At 40.2% G+C, this 19,619-nt stretch overlaps 1 protein-coding gene across 3 annotated transcripts in view; it reads left to right on the top strand.

Annotated features, from left to right (window-relative positions):
• Positions 1-19,619, top strand: part of LOC112115967 (nuclear factor 1 A-type) — a 297,087-nt gene that overhangs the window by 163,484 nt on the left and 113,984 nt on the right. For all 3 annotated transcript variants that reach the window (XM_026655367.2, XM_024213222.2, XM_024213218.3), the window contains exon 3: positions 540-605. In XM_026655367.2, coding sequence (XP_026511152.1) covers positions 540-605 — 66 coding nt within the window. The remainder of the gene's footprint in view (positions 1-539; positions 606-19,619) is intronic.

Genomic DNA, 19,619 nt, shown 5'->3' with positions numbered 1-19,619 from the left:
ACACCATGTAAATGAGGAGTAATGCCATTTATTTCAGTGTGCTACACCACTGTACCCGCAGGGAAAGCATGATGAGAATCAGGTCTTCTATCTGTATTGTGAATTTCTGTTGCTGTAACATATAGACAGTAATCAGAACATGTTAGTTAGCATTACTTTTATAGTTAGTTACTGCTATATGCCAGTTTAAAAATATGTTTTGACTCTAGATTAAGTCTCAGGTTTGTATGCAACATACAAACTGCATTATAAAAAAATGTAGAAAAGCAGTTTAAATCAGGCTTCCTCTAAAGAGAAGATTTCTCTAAGCCTAATTTATGCTAATACACAGACTGAACACCCCATGCAATGATGTAAACAAGATACAGTTTCTTCCTAGCATAAATATGACCAGGGCACTGGCCTCCTAGCATTGTCATGTCCTAGTGCAACATTCCTGTCCTTAGCTTGTACTTTCAACCTTTTAAGGAAGTCTGGCGCCTGTGATCTACTTTCCACAGCAGACCCTGTAATTTTTGGCTGTATTTTATGTTTTTCAGATTCAAGTCAATCTGAAAGTCCCAGCCAGCCAAGTGAAGCTGATATTAAGGACCAGCCAGAAAATGGTAAGTTCTTACCTGCTGCTACTTTGGAATATTACAATAGTCCATGTTTACAAGGATTTTCATTTTCAAGTAATAAGTGCATATATCTAGTATAAAAAGACTCAGTCTTTGAACAATTGACTGGAGATCTCTGCAAATGAATGGTGCATCTTCTTCATAGTTAAATGCCATGGTTTCACAAAATTAGAGTAGCATTTGTCTTTACAATCCTGGAGGGAGATCTTTATTCCGTTAAAAATTGTTTTAATTTGGGGGATGCTGTAATAGAGCCTGCTGCATGCAGCACTGGGGTTCATTTCACTATAGCAGAGGCTTTCAATCCATGGGTCATGAGTCATGACCCTCTTGGGGGTGCCTACAACATTACTTTCATTTTTATCTGTGTGCTTTTAACGTCGTTTTGTTTATTGATGTTTTCATGATAACGGAACACTCTGAAGTACCTGACTCACAGTGTCTGTCCAGTTCATCATTTTAGATTGTGGGATTTCAAATCATCCTGCAAAACAAAACAGTCGCTTTGAAGTATTATCATTTTTCTGCAACCACTTCTCTCTGCCCCTAAAAAGTACACACAATAAAACTGACAGGCAGTTCTCCTGAAGCTCTCGAAGCAGGACTGGAAATCTATGAACACAGCAGCCACTCAAACTATTAACCACTTCTTGAGTGATAAAAGTTTTTTCAGAGTTGTCTATATTTTCATTGGCATGCTTCTGAGAAGGTGGTAGTATTACATGGAGAGAAGAGATGCAGTAGAACTCAAATCTTAATTTGCTGCTTCTTTTTCTACTTTTATTTCTAAAGCTTGTTTCTGAAGACAGCTATTCGACCTTATTAGAAAGCAGCCCCATGGCTGTGAATTTTAAGAATACTGCAGTGAGACTGCTGCATTGTTTTAATAGGGAGTCGTAGGCACAGAAGTTCCATTGAAAAAGGCTAAGCCATAAAGTCACTACTGTGAGCAGGTACTAGTATTTTCTGAGGTGGGACAGTTTCTAAGTAGAAGTAATGGCTGTGTGGAATTGAACCCATGGAAGGGCCATCACAGCTGGCTTCCATTGTAAAAGGGCCCAGAGAAGCATTTGCTGTCAGTAATTGAGCTAGGGGATTGTATGTGAAAAAATAGATGAAGATACAAAGGGAAGAGCTTGAGGTAAAAACAATACCCTTCTCTTCCCTTCCCCCCCCCCAAAAAAACAAAAAAAACCCAGCCCAACATCTCTTATGGCCCCCCTTTGACAATTGAAATTCTGTACCTTCTGTTACTACAGATAATTATTTTCATTAGTGCTTGGAATCAAAAAATGATGACATCCAACATTGGAGATAATTGAAACTGAGACAATCCCTGGTTATTCTGAATTTTTTTTCTGATGTTTTTAAAAATTGTACTTATAATTATTAGTAGTAAGTGTACATATTGTAGTAGCATCGAGAGGCCCCAGTTGAGAGTGGGGCCCCATTGTGCTGGATGCTATCTAAACACAGAAAAGAGGCTTGTAACGTCTGCCCTGTAGGGCTTACAATCTAAAGCCCCTTTCACACTTATGGGAGCATTAAAAATCTCTCTCATATAGGATTTCTATATATACAAGAGAGAATTCTCATATCCCTTTAACAAATCCACCAGATTGATTTTTGATTTGGTGTGCTTTTATTGCTGCCTCTCTTCTTTATCGTACGTCACTGTTTCCTTGTATGTTTTGAATGTTTATATTGAATACTTGACTAGTAAATAAACAAGTCACAAATAGGGATGAGACAAAAATGGTGGTGCTCAGATCTGGATTCCATTTGGATTAGAGTTCAGAGTTAGAGTTTAGGGTTCAAGGCAGAATAGAGCTAGTGTTTATATTCAATAATATCAAAATCTTAAGAGCTTTTCTCAGGAAATTTCAGCATCACACTCTAAAAATCTCATGGTGTCAGGTGATGTGGTGAGATGTCTAGCATTCTGGATCACTATTTCTCTCCCTCTGAAATTTGAAAGGTTTCAGATTTGAGGGCCTTTATTCTGCTCATCTCTAGCCACAGAAAAATATTTTTCTGACTATTGAATGACGGTGTCTAGCTTCTCTTATCAGTGCTGTTTTACAACAATTATAATTTATTGCAAAAGGATTGCCAGGTTTGGAGATGAATTGGCTAAACTGTGAAATCTGTTCTGCCAGTTCTGAATTTTTTTTTTTAATATGTTGCCTCTGTTTATTAGGTCACATTTTAATTTAGACTTTGCTAGGCACCCCGAATCCTTCTGACTCTGGTGTTCTGTTGTTATTATTTGTGTCTGGTTGATATTCTTTTGCAGCTTCTCAACAACTGTTCTCCTTACTGTGCAGTGCTCAGTCTTAAGGAAGCACATTTCACAACTGCCACCCAAAAAGCAGCAATGACAGTGAATAATATAAAATGTGTCAAACCCCAGTAACACTAAATATGTCAGTTCTGGAGCCTTAATGCTTCTTGTAAATCAAACTTTAATGAATTATTGGAATGTCACTGGTGACTTGTCAATAGTACTTTTTTCCTTAAAAAATAATCAGGAAAATTATTCTTATTCTCAGTTTTAGTAATGGGTATTTTTCCCCACTATAACAGAATCCTTGTATCTGATTAGTTGCAGTTTGCAGTATCTGTGTGGGAGAATCCCTAAACTAACACATGCAGTTGGGTCTAAAAGGCCTGATCCCTCCAGGTTGATGTTGAGTTCATTCTCAGTGCACACACAGTCCACAGCTTGCAGTGTACCTGACCCAGCATGGAGATCAACATAGCCCTGCAGTTCTGATCTGCTGAACGCCAGGATGAAAGCCAAACTGCAGGCTTTAGAAAATAAAAAACTGCACACACAAAAGTGCATACAGAAATCATATTCACTGTGTTGTTCCACACTTGCCATAGACCACTACTATAGACCCCGATCCAAATACCTCTGGAGTCAAGGGGAGTCTCACCACTAATTTTAGTGGCAGTTGGATTGTGCCCACAGAGAGGGAAATGTTGTAAAAATCAAAGAAAATAGCAGTGGGATAATTCTGCTCCCACTGAAGTCAACAGCAGAGCAACCAGATTGAGGACAGATTTTGGATCATATTGCATGGATTTCTGTAAGGAGTCTACAAGCGTATCAATTAAGAGTACTACCCCTCACATGCACACATTCCTTCATTTAAAAAAATAAATCTTTAAAAGCCTTCTGAGGGTTGCACAGCCCCTCTGCTTGCCTGTTAATATCCTTTCTGTTCCACTCCATAAATTCTAAAGTTATTTATTATACATATATATTTTGCATAGCTTGAGTAATGTAGGTTCAAAAGGGTCAGCTATATAGCCCTGAAAAACAAGGTCTTCTACAGTAAGTTTTAATTCATTGTTTAAAATTCTGTAGGTTGCTTTAGGAAGAATCATCCATTTAAGTTTCACTAAACTAAAGCTAATGCAAATAATTACTCTTGTATTTAGAGCCATCCATTTTCTCCAGTGGGTTTCATGGTTGCTATCACTCAGACAGAGCCAGCAGACAGAAAAATATTTGGTGCCAACTGCTCCCAAAACGGCCCCTGCCACTCATTTCTTTTCTTTAGCCTTTGCTAAGACACAGCTTCAGGCAACTGCTTACCCTATTAGCCCTGCTACAACTAACAGAATCCCAAAGAAAGAAATTTTTTTCAAGAGATCCAGCAAAGAGATGAACAAGTGTATTGTAGCCATCACAGGACCCTCTTCCTGGTCTTCACTGGAAATCCCCAGATTAAATCCTAACCAGATAAAGAAGGAAATTGAGAGCTTAAAATGGAGAGAAGGGAAAATCATGTGTCTCATCTTCAGATGGGTAAAAGGCAAAGTGTATGAAGGAGAGCAGAAAAAACCATCATGAGTCTCCCAATACCAAATTTAGTCCTTGGCTCCCTCCTGTTTGTATTCAGAGCTGGTTGATATCTTCATCCAGGCATACATCGCAGCCTGACTAGTTGGAGCAGAAAGAGGTCTCTCCAACATTAGACAGACTCTCCACACATGAATAAGAAAAAGCGATGGGTGTAGAGTCTGTCCAGTAGAAAACTCAAACAGTGGATTGACTTCTTCTGACCATGTCCTTCAATTGCCTTTGGAAAAGGAGGTTGGAATAGCTCTCAGCAGCAAGGTACTCATGAAGAGACTGGACTTGTTAAAGAGGAAAACAGTTTATTCTTCGAGTAGTGTCCCTGTGGGTGTTCCACTGTAGATGTGTGTGCGTCCCTGCCCTGCTGATTGGAGAACGTTGGTAGCAGTGTCTGTTGGGTCAACAACATGCACTGTCACTGTCCTTGTGCTTGGCCACGAGGCTAGCCAGCACACGTGGGCTAACCATCCTCAGTTCCTTCTCAACCGCCCCTGGCTAGAGATGGAGCCTATAGCTGTCCATTAGCAGATCATTAACTCTCCTTTTCATCTGTTAATTTTTAGCTTTCTTCTGACTTTTATTTGGCCGTGCCTTTAAAAAAAAACAAAAACAAAAAGAAGAAAAGAAAAAAAAATCTGGCATCTGATTACCAACATATGCCGAATACATTGCTCATACAAAATCCGTAGAGGGGAGATTTTTATCTAACAAATAAAATATTTAATGCCCAAATCAAATGTTTTCATTCTAATACATTCTTCCTGCTTTGAGCTGCAAGTATCTTCATATCACCACAGGTAATGAAAGGCACCTTGTTCTTCATTGCATTAAAAAAGACCAAACAATGATGTGAAGCAACTCACCGAACATGTTTTTCAACCCTGCAGTAATTGGACTGAACTTGTAAACATTGCCATTTAAGTAGCGCTGGTCTTGGGTATTAAACATGAAAGAAACGCGTTTTTAAAAAAATACCAACAACTTTTCAGTGCTTAAAACCACAATGGAACAAATTGTGGCCCCTCATAATGTGCGTGGTTGAAGTGGGGATGGGATGGATGTAGGGAACTCTCTGCACTCCCTTCCCCCTTCCCTGAGCAAGGCTGCTCAGGACAGACATAATACGGTATGTCTGTAGGTGCAAGAGAGTGCAGTGCTATGTGGAAGGTCCATGACTGGGTGAGGGAAGGGTCTCTGTATGCAGCAGCCAGGGTTCACTGGCATCCATAGAGCAGGTATAGGAAGAAGCACCTCACACTGCTTCCTGCATGGTCCTGGAGGCATTATACCGGGGTCGGCAACCTTTCAGAAGTAGTGTGCTGAGTCTTCATTTATTCACTCTAATTTAAGGTTTCGCGTGCCAGTAATACATTTTAACATTTTTAGAAGGTCTCTTTCTATAAGTCTATAATATATAACTAAACTATTGTTGTATGTAAAGTAAATAAGGTTTTTAAAATGTTTAGGAAGCTTCATTTAAAATTAAATTAAAATGCAGAGCCCCGGCCAGGACCCGGGCAGTGTGAGTGCCACTGAAAATCAGCTCGCGTGCCGCCTTTGGCACGTGTGCCATAGGTTGCCTACCCCTGCATTATACCATTCAAAGGGTCTGCATGAGCAGTTTGCCTCGGCAAGCGCACAGCTGAGCCCAAAGTGTACTGAATTCAGGGAGTACAAGAAGAATCTGGAGTTTGTTACTCTCTAGTTTATCTGGATGGATAAAATTTTCAAAAGTGCCTTAGGAACCGAAGGGCTTGTCTTCATGTACAGCACTACAGCCGCCGTAGTGCTTTAGTGAAGTCGCTCCTACGCCAATGGGGGGAGAGCTTCTCCCATCAGTGTAGTTAATTCACCTCCCCGAAAAGCGGTAGATATGCCAGCAGGAGATGCTCTCCCAACAACATAGCGCTGCCTCCATGGAGGTGGGGGGGAATTTATGTCAGTATAATTGTGTCGCTCATGGGTGTGGATTTTTCACACCCCTGAGCAATGTAGTTATACTGATATAGGTCTGTAGTGTAGACCTGGCCTAAGTCCCATTGTTAAAAGTGACATAAGCACTTAGGAGCCTAAGTGTAATTGACATTCAATGAGATAGATTCTGAGGCTCCTAATAGGCTCCTACATCACTTAGGCACTCTTGAAAATGTTACCTAACATCTTCCATTTTTACCTGTTATGTTGTTAGAAGGACCTTACTCTAGCTACAGTATAATACATGGAAGAAAAATGTTTTGTTCTTTTTAACTGAGTGAGGTAAAGGTGTTCTTAAAAGCGCTGCCTCTTGATATACTTGTTCCAGTATTTCATCTCTTTTTCTCTCCTCTCATGAAACCTGCAGTAATTTCATTGCTGTGCACGATTATCATCTTTTTTTCCTTTTTGTGTCGTAGAACACAGATCAATATCCCAAAGAGACACTGATGAAATCAAAGAGCCACTCTTATGGCATTTACATGTTGAACCCAGTCTCATACCACTTTACTCTAATTCAGTTGAACACATGTTGAAATGAAAACTAATACAGTTAAAAAGTGCTTCATGTCAGCCTACTAACATTCTTAAAGCACCTCATTTCCAGGATAACCTGCAGAGGCTGCAGAGAAAGTTTTTCTTTCAGTGATAGTTGCATTTGGCATGATACAATAGAACCAGCTTTGTTGTTGTTGTTGTTGTTGTTGTTTAGAGACTCATTTGGGTTGGATTTGTATGAATATGGAAAGCTGCTTTTCTCTTGCTATAAAGTAGCATGTGAGAAATCATCCCAAGCTCAGAGATCAAACTGAAATTAACTTCTCATCAATAAGTACTTCAAAAGAAGCTTAGCACTTGCAACAATGAATTTGCTAGCTTGGGGGTAAAGTAGAAGATCAGTGATAATTTCACCTTGTTTGAACAGACCTGCGTATAGACTCTGGGCCAAATTGTCCACAGACTCACACCCCTTAAAATCCCATTGGCTCCAGTGAGGTTACACAGGTGACTTTAAGCCAGGTTGTAAAGTTATGGCAGAATTTGTTCTGTAAAGTGGAGATTTAGTGCAGTCGTTCAGTGTGCCTTTCTACAAAGTGACTATAGTAGGACATTTCAGTCTAGAAGTAGACATTAGCTAATGAAAGTTTGATTTGAGGCAAATTCTATTTTATGTCCATTACAGCTTACACTATTATTTATTTATGGGAAAGATGGAATCAGTTGTCTGTAGTGAGCCTTAGAGTCCATGTTTCATATGGTTCCAAAGAAACATATGTGGGCATACCTGTCCACAAAATTTATAAAAGTGTGCTGTGTTTTTTCTGCATTTTTTCATCCTGTTTCATTTCAAGTAGATTGCAGCCCAGATTCTCATTTCTAACACAAAACAAAATGAATAGAATTTTAATTGTAACACTCTAGAACCAAAACTCTTGATGCATCTAACTCCATTTCCCAGCCGGTTTCATGGCCCTTATACAAAAAGTATCTAAACAGTCTAGTAAAGAAAGCACTTGTCTTTCTTCTGTATTGCCATACTTTCAGTGAGATTCATGTCCAAAGTCAAATGAGTTTGTGGTCCAGATTTTATTGCACAGCTTTTTTAATTTCCAGTGTTAATAGGTACACTCTCTGCTCACAATTTAGCCTACTTATCATTAGCTGGCACTCTATCGAGGACACCCTGTTTTGGCAGCTTTGAAGAATGTTGATAGTCAACCAACATGATATGGGATAGTCAGTAAGGATCAGTTCTGAAGCCACTACAGGGGCCAAGTAGGGAATCTTGCCTCATCAGTGACCTGCAGTATTTCAGACAGAGGACTTCAGTTTTCACTGCTTATAACCATTAACCTTCACAACCAAAGCATTCTGACCAACCCCCCACCCCGCACCCCCCAAATCATCCGAGGAAAGTCTGACAGGAAATATTCAAAGCATGAAATGAATGCTTATAGCATAACAAAGCAGTGCTTGAAAGACACGAAACGTTCATTACACTTTGTCTCAATGCTGCAAAGAAAAGGAGCAATGAAAATGTGTCTGGACTGCATGTTTTTATTTCACCATATGTGTGTACAGCAAAAAGGTGGTGAACCTTTCCATTGGGCAAGGTGTATAAATAAAGTTGCAATTACTCTAACTCATTTCAAAACTTGTTTATATTCAGTTTCTGTTTTCCATACCGTTCTGCATGTATTATACAGACCCAGATAGCATTAAGATAGCACTCGCCCTGGGTAGAGGGCAGCTTGTAGGCGTGATGCCCCAGAAGCACCTCCTGACAAGGAATCTTGCCTCAAAGTGTCAGGATTCCTCCCTTGCTCCCCAACTTGTTCCCAGAGTGTGTGAGATCTGCTGCTGGACCATAGCCCCCTCACTTCCTCACCAGCCCAACTCTGCTGACCAGAGAGTCAGAGCAAAGCCAAGTCTCCACTCGTTCTCTGTTTCCTCCCCAGCCACATGCATACAGGGAGAAGTACCAGGACTTTCAGCTCTTCCGCTTTGTTGTAGCTCATCTATAAGAGGTATTTTCACTCTAACCCCAGCCTATTCTCGCCCCTTAGTGCTCCCAGTACTCAATGGCCTCAGAACTAAGCTAGAGCTGTGAAAATTTCCCAGTTTTCACCACTAAAAAACATGTATGCGGAACACAAAAAATTTTCATGAAACGCTTGTTATTCAATTCACAGCTGAGAGTTTTATTTAATCAATGTAACAGCCATAACTTGGGCAGACCACAAGTTGAGTGATGCTCTAGGATACCACACTAGCCCACCAAGAAGCCGGGCAACTAGGAAGAGGGTTTAATTTGTGGTTCTGGCTTTCATATAAACTTTCTGCCAAGTGAAGAGGAGGGCTTATTAAGGGAAAAGGCTAGAATGTTTGAAAACAAGGGGGGAAACCCACAAAAAGAAAAATCCCTCCAGCTTGTCTTTGGGTGTTAGAATTTCCATATGCCTGTAACTTAAGACAAAGAGCAAGTTTTGGTTGCTGCAAAATTACTTTATATTTATACAATAACAAAAATAAATAAACCCTGCAAGCCAGAGCCGTTTGGCCCAAAATGTGAACTTTTTACTCCTCACAAATCTCCTGAGTTGTGCTACCAACCTGTCAGCCTGATATACCCTTGACATAAATTTGTGTAGTTTAGCTTCCTCCATTGAACTGACTCCTTCATTTAACAGGTCTGATGAAAGTGTTATGAACCGCAATGAAATATGATAATTAGCAGTTTAATTCCTTTTTCATGTATTAATTTAAAAGGCTTGAACTATAAATACAGGATCTGTAGATAAAAGCAGACTCTGAAATCAGTCATTTATCAGAAGTATTCATTAATTGACATTCATTTAGCCGGATTCCACTAACAGAGGTGTGTGTAAATGTTTATACTGCTTTCTTCCCTATCATCCTTTTTTACACTTCCTCTTATAAAAAGCCTTGTGATTGACTTCAGAAGTGCTAAGAGGGTGATTGTCGTGTGAGCAACCTTGTCATAAAGGAAGCCACTGATCCAAGTCTTACATTACAGTACTTAAGCCAGTGGTTCCTAAAGGTCCTTTATTTTCTAAGCTGGGTATATGAATAATCATTTAGTCTGTTCCTGGGACACTGGGAAGGTGCAGGATGGTTTGCCATGAAAAATCAGAGCCGCAGCTTTGATTTAAACATTGCAACGTGCTATTATCTGACTCGTCCTTTGCAGTACACCCTATGTTAAGAAGCTACATTACTGTTAATGCTTGTGCTTCTGGTCATCCACTGGAACTGCTTAGTGGGTCACAACCACCTTTAAAAAGTGCATAGGTTATCCACTTATAGTTGGAGGGCTTTGGAAATTATCTCTTCCTTTAGATTCATCTCTTCACACTCAGCCTAGTTCTTTTGTAGACTCCAATTCTTATGTAAATAAGAATATATGATGTTTTGCTAATTACAATTTGAATAGAATAACGTGTTCCTCACATTCTCATAGGCTTTAAGGCCAGAAGGGACCATCATGACCATCTAGTCTGATCTCCTGAACAATGCAAGACACAGAACCTCACCTACCTACTCCTGTAATAGACTCATAACGTCTGGCTGAGTTACTGAAGACCTCAGTTCATGATTTATAGACTTTAAGTTACAGAGAATCCACCATTTACCTTGCATACAATTAAAGTCTCCCATAATCACACAATTCCCGGAAATATTTATTTCATTAAAAACGTTAAAGAGGTGTCTGTCCATATCCATATCGGATCCTGGGGATCTGTAGCATAACCCAGGGACTATCCCAGTCGAACCTCTGGTTACTTTCTTTCCCAAAGTGAGTTTGACCCAAACAGACTCTGTTTTATCCATTCCATCACTTCTAATTTCTTTACAGTCTGCCTCATCATTAATGTACAATGCTATTCAACCACCTTTACCTTTATTTCTGTCTTTCCTGAGTAGTACATACCCTTCAATACCTGTACTCCAGTCATGACTACTATTCCACAATGTTTCCATTATCCCTATAATATCTGGTTTCACTTCCTGCACCAGTAATTCTAGTTCCTCCACATTGTTAACCAAGCTCCTTGCATTGTTGTACTAACATGCTAGTTGTTTCTGCTTGGCTTTGCCCAGATTCCTCACCTGATTAGGTACGGTCATTCTATTTCCAGTATTGCCTAGCTGACTGTTAGCTTCATTAGTATTGGCACTATCTTTCCTCTTATTCTGCTACCCACTGCTGTGCCTTTCTCCATTGTTGTATTCTCTCTTTCCTCATTTTCTTCCTGGTTAATATCAGAATTAAGCATGGAGATTACATGAGCATCTTCCAACCGTCTCACCCAGGTTCCTAGTTTAAAGCTCTTTTAATCAGTTCTGCCAACCTCCATCCCAGAAGTCTATTTTCTTCCCTACTCAAGTGGAGTCCATCCCGTGAGAACAGTCGTCTGTCCAAGAATGCCTCTCAGTGGTTGAACATCCCAAAGCCTTCCTTATAGCACGACTGCCTGAGCCATCTGTTCATCATCATAATCTTGTCTCATCTTCATTCTCCTCAGGGACAGGTAGAATCGCACTGAAGATCACCTGAACCTCCATTTCTTTAAGTGTCTTCCCCTGCCTGGCATAGTCTCCCTTGATGTGTTCCAGAGAGAATCTAGCAGTATCATTTATTCCCACACGAAGGATAATCAATGGATTCTTTCGTGTTTCCATTAGGATACTCTTCAGCCAAAGGTCTACATCCTGTATCTTAGCTCCTGGCAGACAGGACACCCTTCTATTCTCCGGATCAGCTCAGGTGGCAGGCCTGTTTGTTCTTCTTAGTAGGGAGTCACCTATCATGTAGACCTGCCTCTTCCTGGTGTTTGTGTGATTTTTCCGGCCTTCCGCCTGTTCTTTCTTTCTTTTGTTCTCCCTTCCAATCTTCTGTGAGTCATCGTCTGTTCTTCTGGGGCTCTGAACTCTGGGTATTTTCATCCTGTCCCAAAATGATCTATACTGTTATCATGCACTGTTGAATGGCTGCCATGCATGGTTATACCCTGCTTTTAGACACATACAGCAAAGCTTGACCGATACTATTCCTCCTTACAGCAATGCACATCTATTGTTGAGGTCAATGGGAGTTTCTACACTCAAAGATCAGAATACCAGAAGCAAGATCCACCCTGTGGATGTCAGACTAGAATTCTGCTCCCAGATATGTGCACATAACTCCCAATGCCTCTATTATACACATACGAAACACATTATGGGACAAATAATGTCCTCATATATACCCTGAAGTCAGTGGATGTAAAAAGTGCATATCCGAGACTCTGTTTGTAAATCATTTAATAAAGTGCGGCATCCTTCTGGAAGAGAGGAGCTGTCCATAACAGACCAAGGCCTCAAACGTACAGATGCCAGGGTTGATAGTGGGGAGATTGAACATGGGGCCTTCAGCTTGACAAACAGAGGCCCATAACACTAAGGCTAGAGGAGAATTCATTTAGCTGAGAGTAGCAGGCTGTCAGTCTCTCAGGCAGCCACTAGGGAATGCGTTCCCTCTGTTAAAACAAGCTTGTTCTTGCCATCTGATGTCCTCCGAAATTCAAGTCCCTCCAGGGCTGTTACTTTGTAATGAACTGTACCTTTTTTCCCCTACATACTCCATGATCCTTATTAGGAAATCAAACCTGGAATCTTCAACATCAAAAATACAGACTTCTACCACTTGAGCTAAAGGATAATTGATTAGCTGTAAATAGCAAGCTGTTGTGGCTGCTGGGCCAGCCGCTAAAGGGAGCCATGATCACTCACATGCTAAGGGTCTGCTCCAACTCCAGTAATGTAAATGGGAGTTATTCTATTGGACCCTAAATCAATGTATTCACTATATAAATGTAAGTCATTATCTCACATATCCAGATGGTTTGGGTATGTGGTGAAGTAAGAGAATGGATTAAACCTGCTTTTATAAGTGGAATCTGCTTTTATTCAATTATTTTGATAACATATTGTAAAGATTGGCTCATGTACCATGACTGTGTGATTGTATTGTATTGCCCAGTAGGAAAGAAAAGATGAATTTTCAAAGGAGACCCAAATTTTGTGCCCAAATTTTTGCACATTCAAAATATTGGATTTGATTGCACAAACTGCATTAGCATGGATTAATCAGATAGGGCACAAACAGAGTCTGAGCCTGCAAGTCTGAGTTTTTGCACAAGCAAAAACTTGAGTGTGAAAAACTGTGGCTGCAACTACTTAAGTGCAACTTCAGAGGTTTTTTTTGAAAATGGGGCCATAAACTTTATTCCTTTTTACTGAAGGCAGACATTAGTGTTGGATCTTTTCCAAGGAAGACAACTTAACCCCCAGTCCAGCTTCTGGAAATGAAATCTTAACATGGAAGATGCTAGGCAAGTAACATGGAGAAAGTTTAGGGTGATTGCTTCCTGCAGATCTAGGAGGAAAGTCCTCTCTGAAGCCTGACTGTAATGTAACTGAAATAGAAAAATACCAGATCCATTTCTTAGAAAAAGAGAGAGACTTTTATTTGCAATGGTTCACAAATATTTTCCCAGGAACAAAGTAACAGCCAATGGAGGGCAGTGAGGTTAGGTTTAGGTGATCGTCACATTTGTAAACACAATTTCTTTATTATGCCATTTTTACCTAACTTGAAAATGGCACTACAAGTTGTTTACAGCAATTAGTGCTATTCACTTTCTCTCTTTTTTCAATGCAGTGTTTTCAGCCCTATAACATCTTGTGAGTTGTGATAGTCTCCTGACAAATTTTTGCAAATTTAGTGGTGGTCGACAGGTGCTGGTTGATTAAATGTGCTACTTACTGTGTATGTTTCACTTCTTGTGTCTTAAATTTTTTTAACCACTGTAGCGCCTGAAAAAATGTGGAAGTTTGACAGTTGGGAGTTACTGCTGAGTATGTGCTGTAAACTATGCTACCCCATTCCCCTTCCTCCTCCCCATCCTGCTGATGCCAAATGATTTATAAAATGCCTTAGCATTCTTGAGAGAATTCACACTATCACCTCCAGGCAGTGTAGTAAGGAATCACAGAAGTGGATCGGAAACACGGATTGGATAACTGGTATATTTCTGTGGAAGAACAAAACCAGGAGAGATTAAATTTAAAAGGAGAAAAGTTTCCCACGGTGACTTGCTAGGGTAAATCTTTAATCGCTGATGTACTTGTTAGTAAACAGGTGATTATGTGATTACAATTTTTCATATACAGCACCTCTGTATTCCATTTTCATAGGATCCAAGTAATATTTTAATTTTCAAATGAGAGACTCACTCTTTCTCCGGTCATTGTGTGCTCCCACTTATATGCACACACAGACACACCTCTCCCGGAAACAGGTGTTCTGCTAAAGACATGCTGCGGTGTGGGGATTCTAGCCCATGCTCCTGTCACCAGCGAAAGGAGGCATGGGATAGGAAAGAGGACTGCTGAGTGGAATCAAAAGATTTTCCCCTCTGTCTCTCTCCTCTTTACAAACACATGGTCAGCAGCCCGACCTTTCAGCTGCTCCATTCTTTCCCACTGAGCTCACTGGCACTCTCACCTTGCAACACCCCTGCAGTCATGTTGCCCACCTCACCCCCCGTCAGCCCTAGCCCCAGGCCTCCCTTCTGCCTCTCTCTGGGAGAAATTACACTTTCATGGTGCAGTGTCTCATTAGATCACCTAGGACGCTGCCTGTCAGCCCTCTGCCCTGCATAGTCAGCAAGGTGCTTCTAGAACCAGCCTTCAGTCAGGCAGAGGAGGTGTAGGGGCTGAGAAAACCACACCACTCTCTAAAAAAATTTACTGTGGGCATTTAGAATTACAGCCTGTGCCTATGTGTAGTTTTCCCTTCATATGGGCTTCCTGTTCCTGCAAAGGGGCTTGTGGGTGAGTGTCGACACCATCCATTTGGAATCAATGGGCCAAATTATTTCCTTGCATTACTCCGCTGAAGCCAAGGAGAGAGGGATATTTTTATTGTGAACAGTTGATAGCAGTTACACCCATAGAGAATTTAGCCCAAAATCACAGGTTCTTGATATTTCTCTTCTTTTGTTCCTTACTCTTAAAAATAATTGCATGAAAGCCACAGGAGAACATGGTTTTGCAGTGGCAATTTGAATGTACGGAAAGGGAGTGAGGTAGGGGAACACCACAAAGTTCAGAAGTATATAGCCTATAGTGCTGTTTATTCAGACAACAGGATGGTGTGAACAGTGCCAGTTGGGGGAACATCTGCACACGGGCTTCTGAGATTGCCAAGGCAGAGTTAACTGTGGTAACTGTGCACTAGCCAATAGTGAGACCCGGGGAATTGATTAATCCATCGGGAAGTCAACAAGGCAGAAGAAGTCAGGCAGCTTCCATCCCTGGGACCAGAAAAGAGGTGCGCTCCTTATTGCTGGCAGATTATCATCAGAGATTCATTCCCCATTTCTCTGAGATTGCAGGGCCCCTTAACTAATCTCATGAAAAGACTAGGAAAAATGAGGTCACTTGGTCACCTGCTTCTGACATTAAGGATGTATAGCATACCTCTGTCCAGGCTCTATATTAGAGTCCAGACTTCTCTTTGCCTGTCATGGTGCTGAGTGATGCATTTGGGGGACTGGGACCAGTCCTTTGACAGGAGGCAGAAATATAGAATATCCCATACACTATATAAATGTAAGTTATTATTATTACCATTATGATGCAATCCATAAACCGTTCCCACAAGAACGGAGACACAGCATCGTTGAGAAAGAATATCTTCCTGTGAAATGGGCAGCAGAAACATTGCGGCATTATTTTCTGGGTAATGATTTTACCTCAGTGACAGATCATTATCCCACCCCATGACTGAACCGGATGAAGAACAGGAACCCAAGGATAATCCGGCAGTATTTGGCTTTTACAACCTTTAAAGTTTCAAATAAAGAACCAGCCAGGTATTAATATAAGAATATCGATCAGCTCTCTAGGAATGATGTGAGTGACAAGGTGCGTGGAGGAAAGAAAAATTCTCTCCTAAGCAAGGGTATATATTAAATGATAGTCCCTAACATTGGCTTCTAAGTCCCTACAGCCAGGGCAAGCTCTCTCCCATCCACTCTCTTGTGCTTAAAATAGGATTTAAAGTTAAGTGGCCTATCCTGAAAGGAAAAAGCTATGCATTTACTTGCTAGGAGAGGTGTGACTTGGATGAATGAATTGTTTTGGGATGGGAAAGAGGGCAGAAAATCTGCCTTGTTCTTTCTCCTATTCCATTTTCCCCTTCTCTCATATAGGAAGAATCTTCATTTTAGATAATTTAGCTTCCAAGAAAAAGAACCATTCATATCCTCATATTTTTTGGAAGAATGTTTTTCTAGGGATGGGCAAGCTGGCTTGGATACAATAAGAACTTTCTCCTTTACGCCTCAAATGACTCTTGGCCAAAAATCCAAAACTGTACCCAAACCAATCCAGTATTGAAAATTTAACAAAAAGTCAGTTAATTTTTTTAATTCTTTTTTGTGTCTCGGATCCAAAATAGTTTGAGAGAGCCCATTCTCATGAGATATCTTGTCCAGTGTTGCAGACCTAAGAGGTTCCGTTTTTCCAGTTACAGTTGAGATAAGAATCTGCAATGCTGGGATCTCATCCATTCAGAATTTAATTCCAAATCATCCAAAATTCACCAATCATTATTTTTCCCTTTTATTTCTGGGTTCCAATAATGCAGGCAAAGGAAGACCAGAAAAATTCTGATATTTTTGCATTATAAAGTTTAATGGAGAGATTCTGTTTTAAACTGAACTCACTGGGGTAAATGTAAAGAGCCTTGTGAATGAAGTCCCTTTTTGTTTGCTTATAGAGGTCTGGCTGTTTTATATTGCCACCCAGCACCATACTATCTGCCTTCCATGTAAAATCAATATCAATAGCAAAGTCCATAGTGGAATTCATGGAATCTCTGGTACGTCTCCTTTTCCAGGGTCAGAACTTGGCTTGGGGAAGGGTTTTTGTTTTTTTATTTTATTAAGTTCCTATATTTTGGGGTAGTTGGTAAGGATTTAGGGGTAGAACTAAGCCTTAATGTTGAGTGTGTCATTCTTATACTGGAAAGGCTTTTGTTCTAGTCCAAGGAAGATGAGTATATTATCCTGGTGTAAGTGGTTTACTACAGGCAATCTATTGTTCCTTAGGACACCCTTCTCATAGTATAGCGAATAATTATCGTCAGTGTAGAGAGTCTGACAGTAATGTTAGCCTTTTGGAAAGGCAACTCTGAAGACTGGACTGGTGATGACTGCAGGTAAATTCAGCACTATATTTCACATAGATTTTATCATCAGTGAATGTTTTGACACTTTTGTACATTGTGGAGCACAATGTCAGCACATAACACATAAATAATCATGTTGAATAAAGTGGAAAAGCCCATGGGAGATGTGGGGCTGGCTGACCATGTGACCTAGTTTCCATTTCAAATGCCCATCTTCCAGAGGTCCTTTTTAATTTTATTGAATCTACTGCAGGTATTTCTAAAACATCTATTATTGTGGTTTCACAGTAGCATTTATTTCACTGTAGTAGTGGTGAGGGAGACAGGTTTAAGGCAGGGAAGGGGAGAGGGAATAGTTCATGGAGACCCAAGGGTATGTACCAATATTATAAAACTAATTGGGAGCAGAAGGAGTTTCCCTCCCTGGCTTCACCTGAAGTATGGTGATTGCTCACTTGCGTTGTATTTATCTAATAAAATTCTGCCACCTATAAACAAATGGGTTATTCGTATGTTTCCTTCACTGTTAATTTAAAAAAATCTTGGGCCAGCTTTAATTTTTTCTTAATTTTTTCTGATCTCAGTGCCTCAAACTCCCTTAACCCAACTCCAAGCCTTATCAGTTGTGTCAATATAGCTCTGCAGCATATTGTTTATGATGATATAAACTATGGGAATATAGTTAGCTACCACCAGCAGAGGGAGTATAAAACTTGGTGTTTTTTATAGGTCCTAAAATAATTACACTATTCCTGGGTTTATTTGTATATTTAGGCAACATAGTAACCTAGATATTTAGAAACAGGTTTTATTTAAAAGAACCTAGATGTCTATAGAGACCATACATGATGGTTTCATCAAGACTTTACTGTGCTGTTTTTTCATATGGGGTGAAATCCTGAGCTTTGCCGTTGTCTTAAATGGAGTCAGGGTTTCATCCATGGTTTTCTAGTGCCCCTGGAACTTTTCCCCAGGACTTCTGAAATATCCCAGTATTTCATTCATCAGTCAAAGTGTTTGTTATTTTTAATAATTATAAGACGTTTCTAATAGTTGTGTTACTTTACCAAGTAGAATTTGCTTTGTGTTTACCAGGAATAAACAGTCCAGTGAAGCTGAGCGTTCGATGTGAGACATTGTTTGGAGTTGAGAAATGAGGGTAGAAATTGTCAACGCTGTTTTTTTGCTCAAAAATGAATCGTATTGACACTTGCTTAGTGATAAACTTCTTCAGAGCACTACATTGCTGGAAAAAAATCCTCCACCTTGAGAAATATGCAGGTATCACAGATGAGTCAGACGCTAGCGGTAGCAACACTGCCATACATCTGCAAAAATCCCCGATGTACTTTTATCTTTTATATGAGAATTTCACAGACCTGAAAAAAAGGTCAACACAAAAGGGATTTACAGATTGTTACACTCAGGAAAATCTTCCTCAGCAATTTGCAGTGGTTACAAGAATCAGAATCCAGGGCTTAAAAATCTTAAAAATCACAAAAGTTTCTTCTGCTTTCCATCCTTTACAATTAAGTATTAATCTATCAAACATTTGTATCATTGGGGAACAAGCTAAACAGGAGAAAATAGCATAGGCCAGTATGGAAGCTACAATATCATACCTATGGCACGAGAGATCATGGTTTTGAGGCTGGAGTTGCCAGTGGGATTAGGATGAAGCTACATCCATTTCTCTGTGTATAGCTCATCAGCATTTATTAGCAAAAAGCATCTCCCACTGAAATGAAATGTCAAGGAGAGTTAGGTTTTGTACTTAATATGGACTTTTCTTAGCCTCTTGCTGATGGGCCCTATTGCTGAAAAGAGACAGGACTTGTGGCTTATAGGAGCCCCATGCCATTTTCCATGCTGCTTTAATACTGCTTTGCCACCCAGAAAAAGAGCGTTAGCATTTAACAACCGTCCCATTTCCCCCTGAATATTTATATTCTTTTCCTGAGTGCCATACCAGTATTAAAGCAGAATGAAAATGGGTTTAACAATCGCTGGCATGGGGCTTCTGTACAGCATGTGTGTCACAAATCATGTCACTTTTCAGCAATAGGGCTGCTGCCAGCAGGAGGCTCAGAAATGCTCGTGTTAATCAAAAATTTTAATTTCAAATCAAATTGACGGTTTACACATGGTGAGAAATGCTTCTCACCATGCGATTTTTCAGTATGCAAAGCTTGGCAAAATGGGTGCAGTTTTCTGTTAAGAATTTTGACTGCAGTATTTGCAAATTTATGGGTTTCAGTGTATTGGGTATGGTGAGTAGTTGATCTAACGGAGCCCCTTGGAGAATAGGAAACAGAAGGGTTTTCATGCAGCCTGGCACTGGTGAGCTGCTGTTGGCACATGCTGCTGGAGAAATGACAGGTATTCAATAAAC

This window comes from Terrapene carolina, unplaced genomic scaffold (assembly GCF_002925995.2).
Source record: "Terrapene carolina triunguis isolate 2854851 unplaced genomic scaffold, T_m_triunguis-2.0 Scaffold210, whole genome shotgun sequence".
Taxonomy (NCBI): Eukaryota; Metazoa; Chordata; order Testudines; family Emydidae; genus Terrapene; species Terrapene triunguis.
This window is presented reverse-complemented; position numbering and strand designations above follow the sequence as displayed.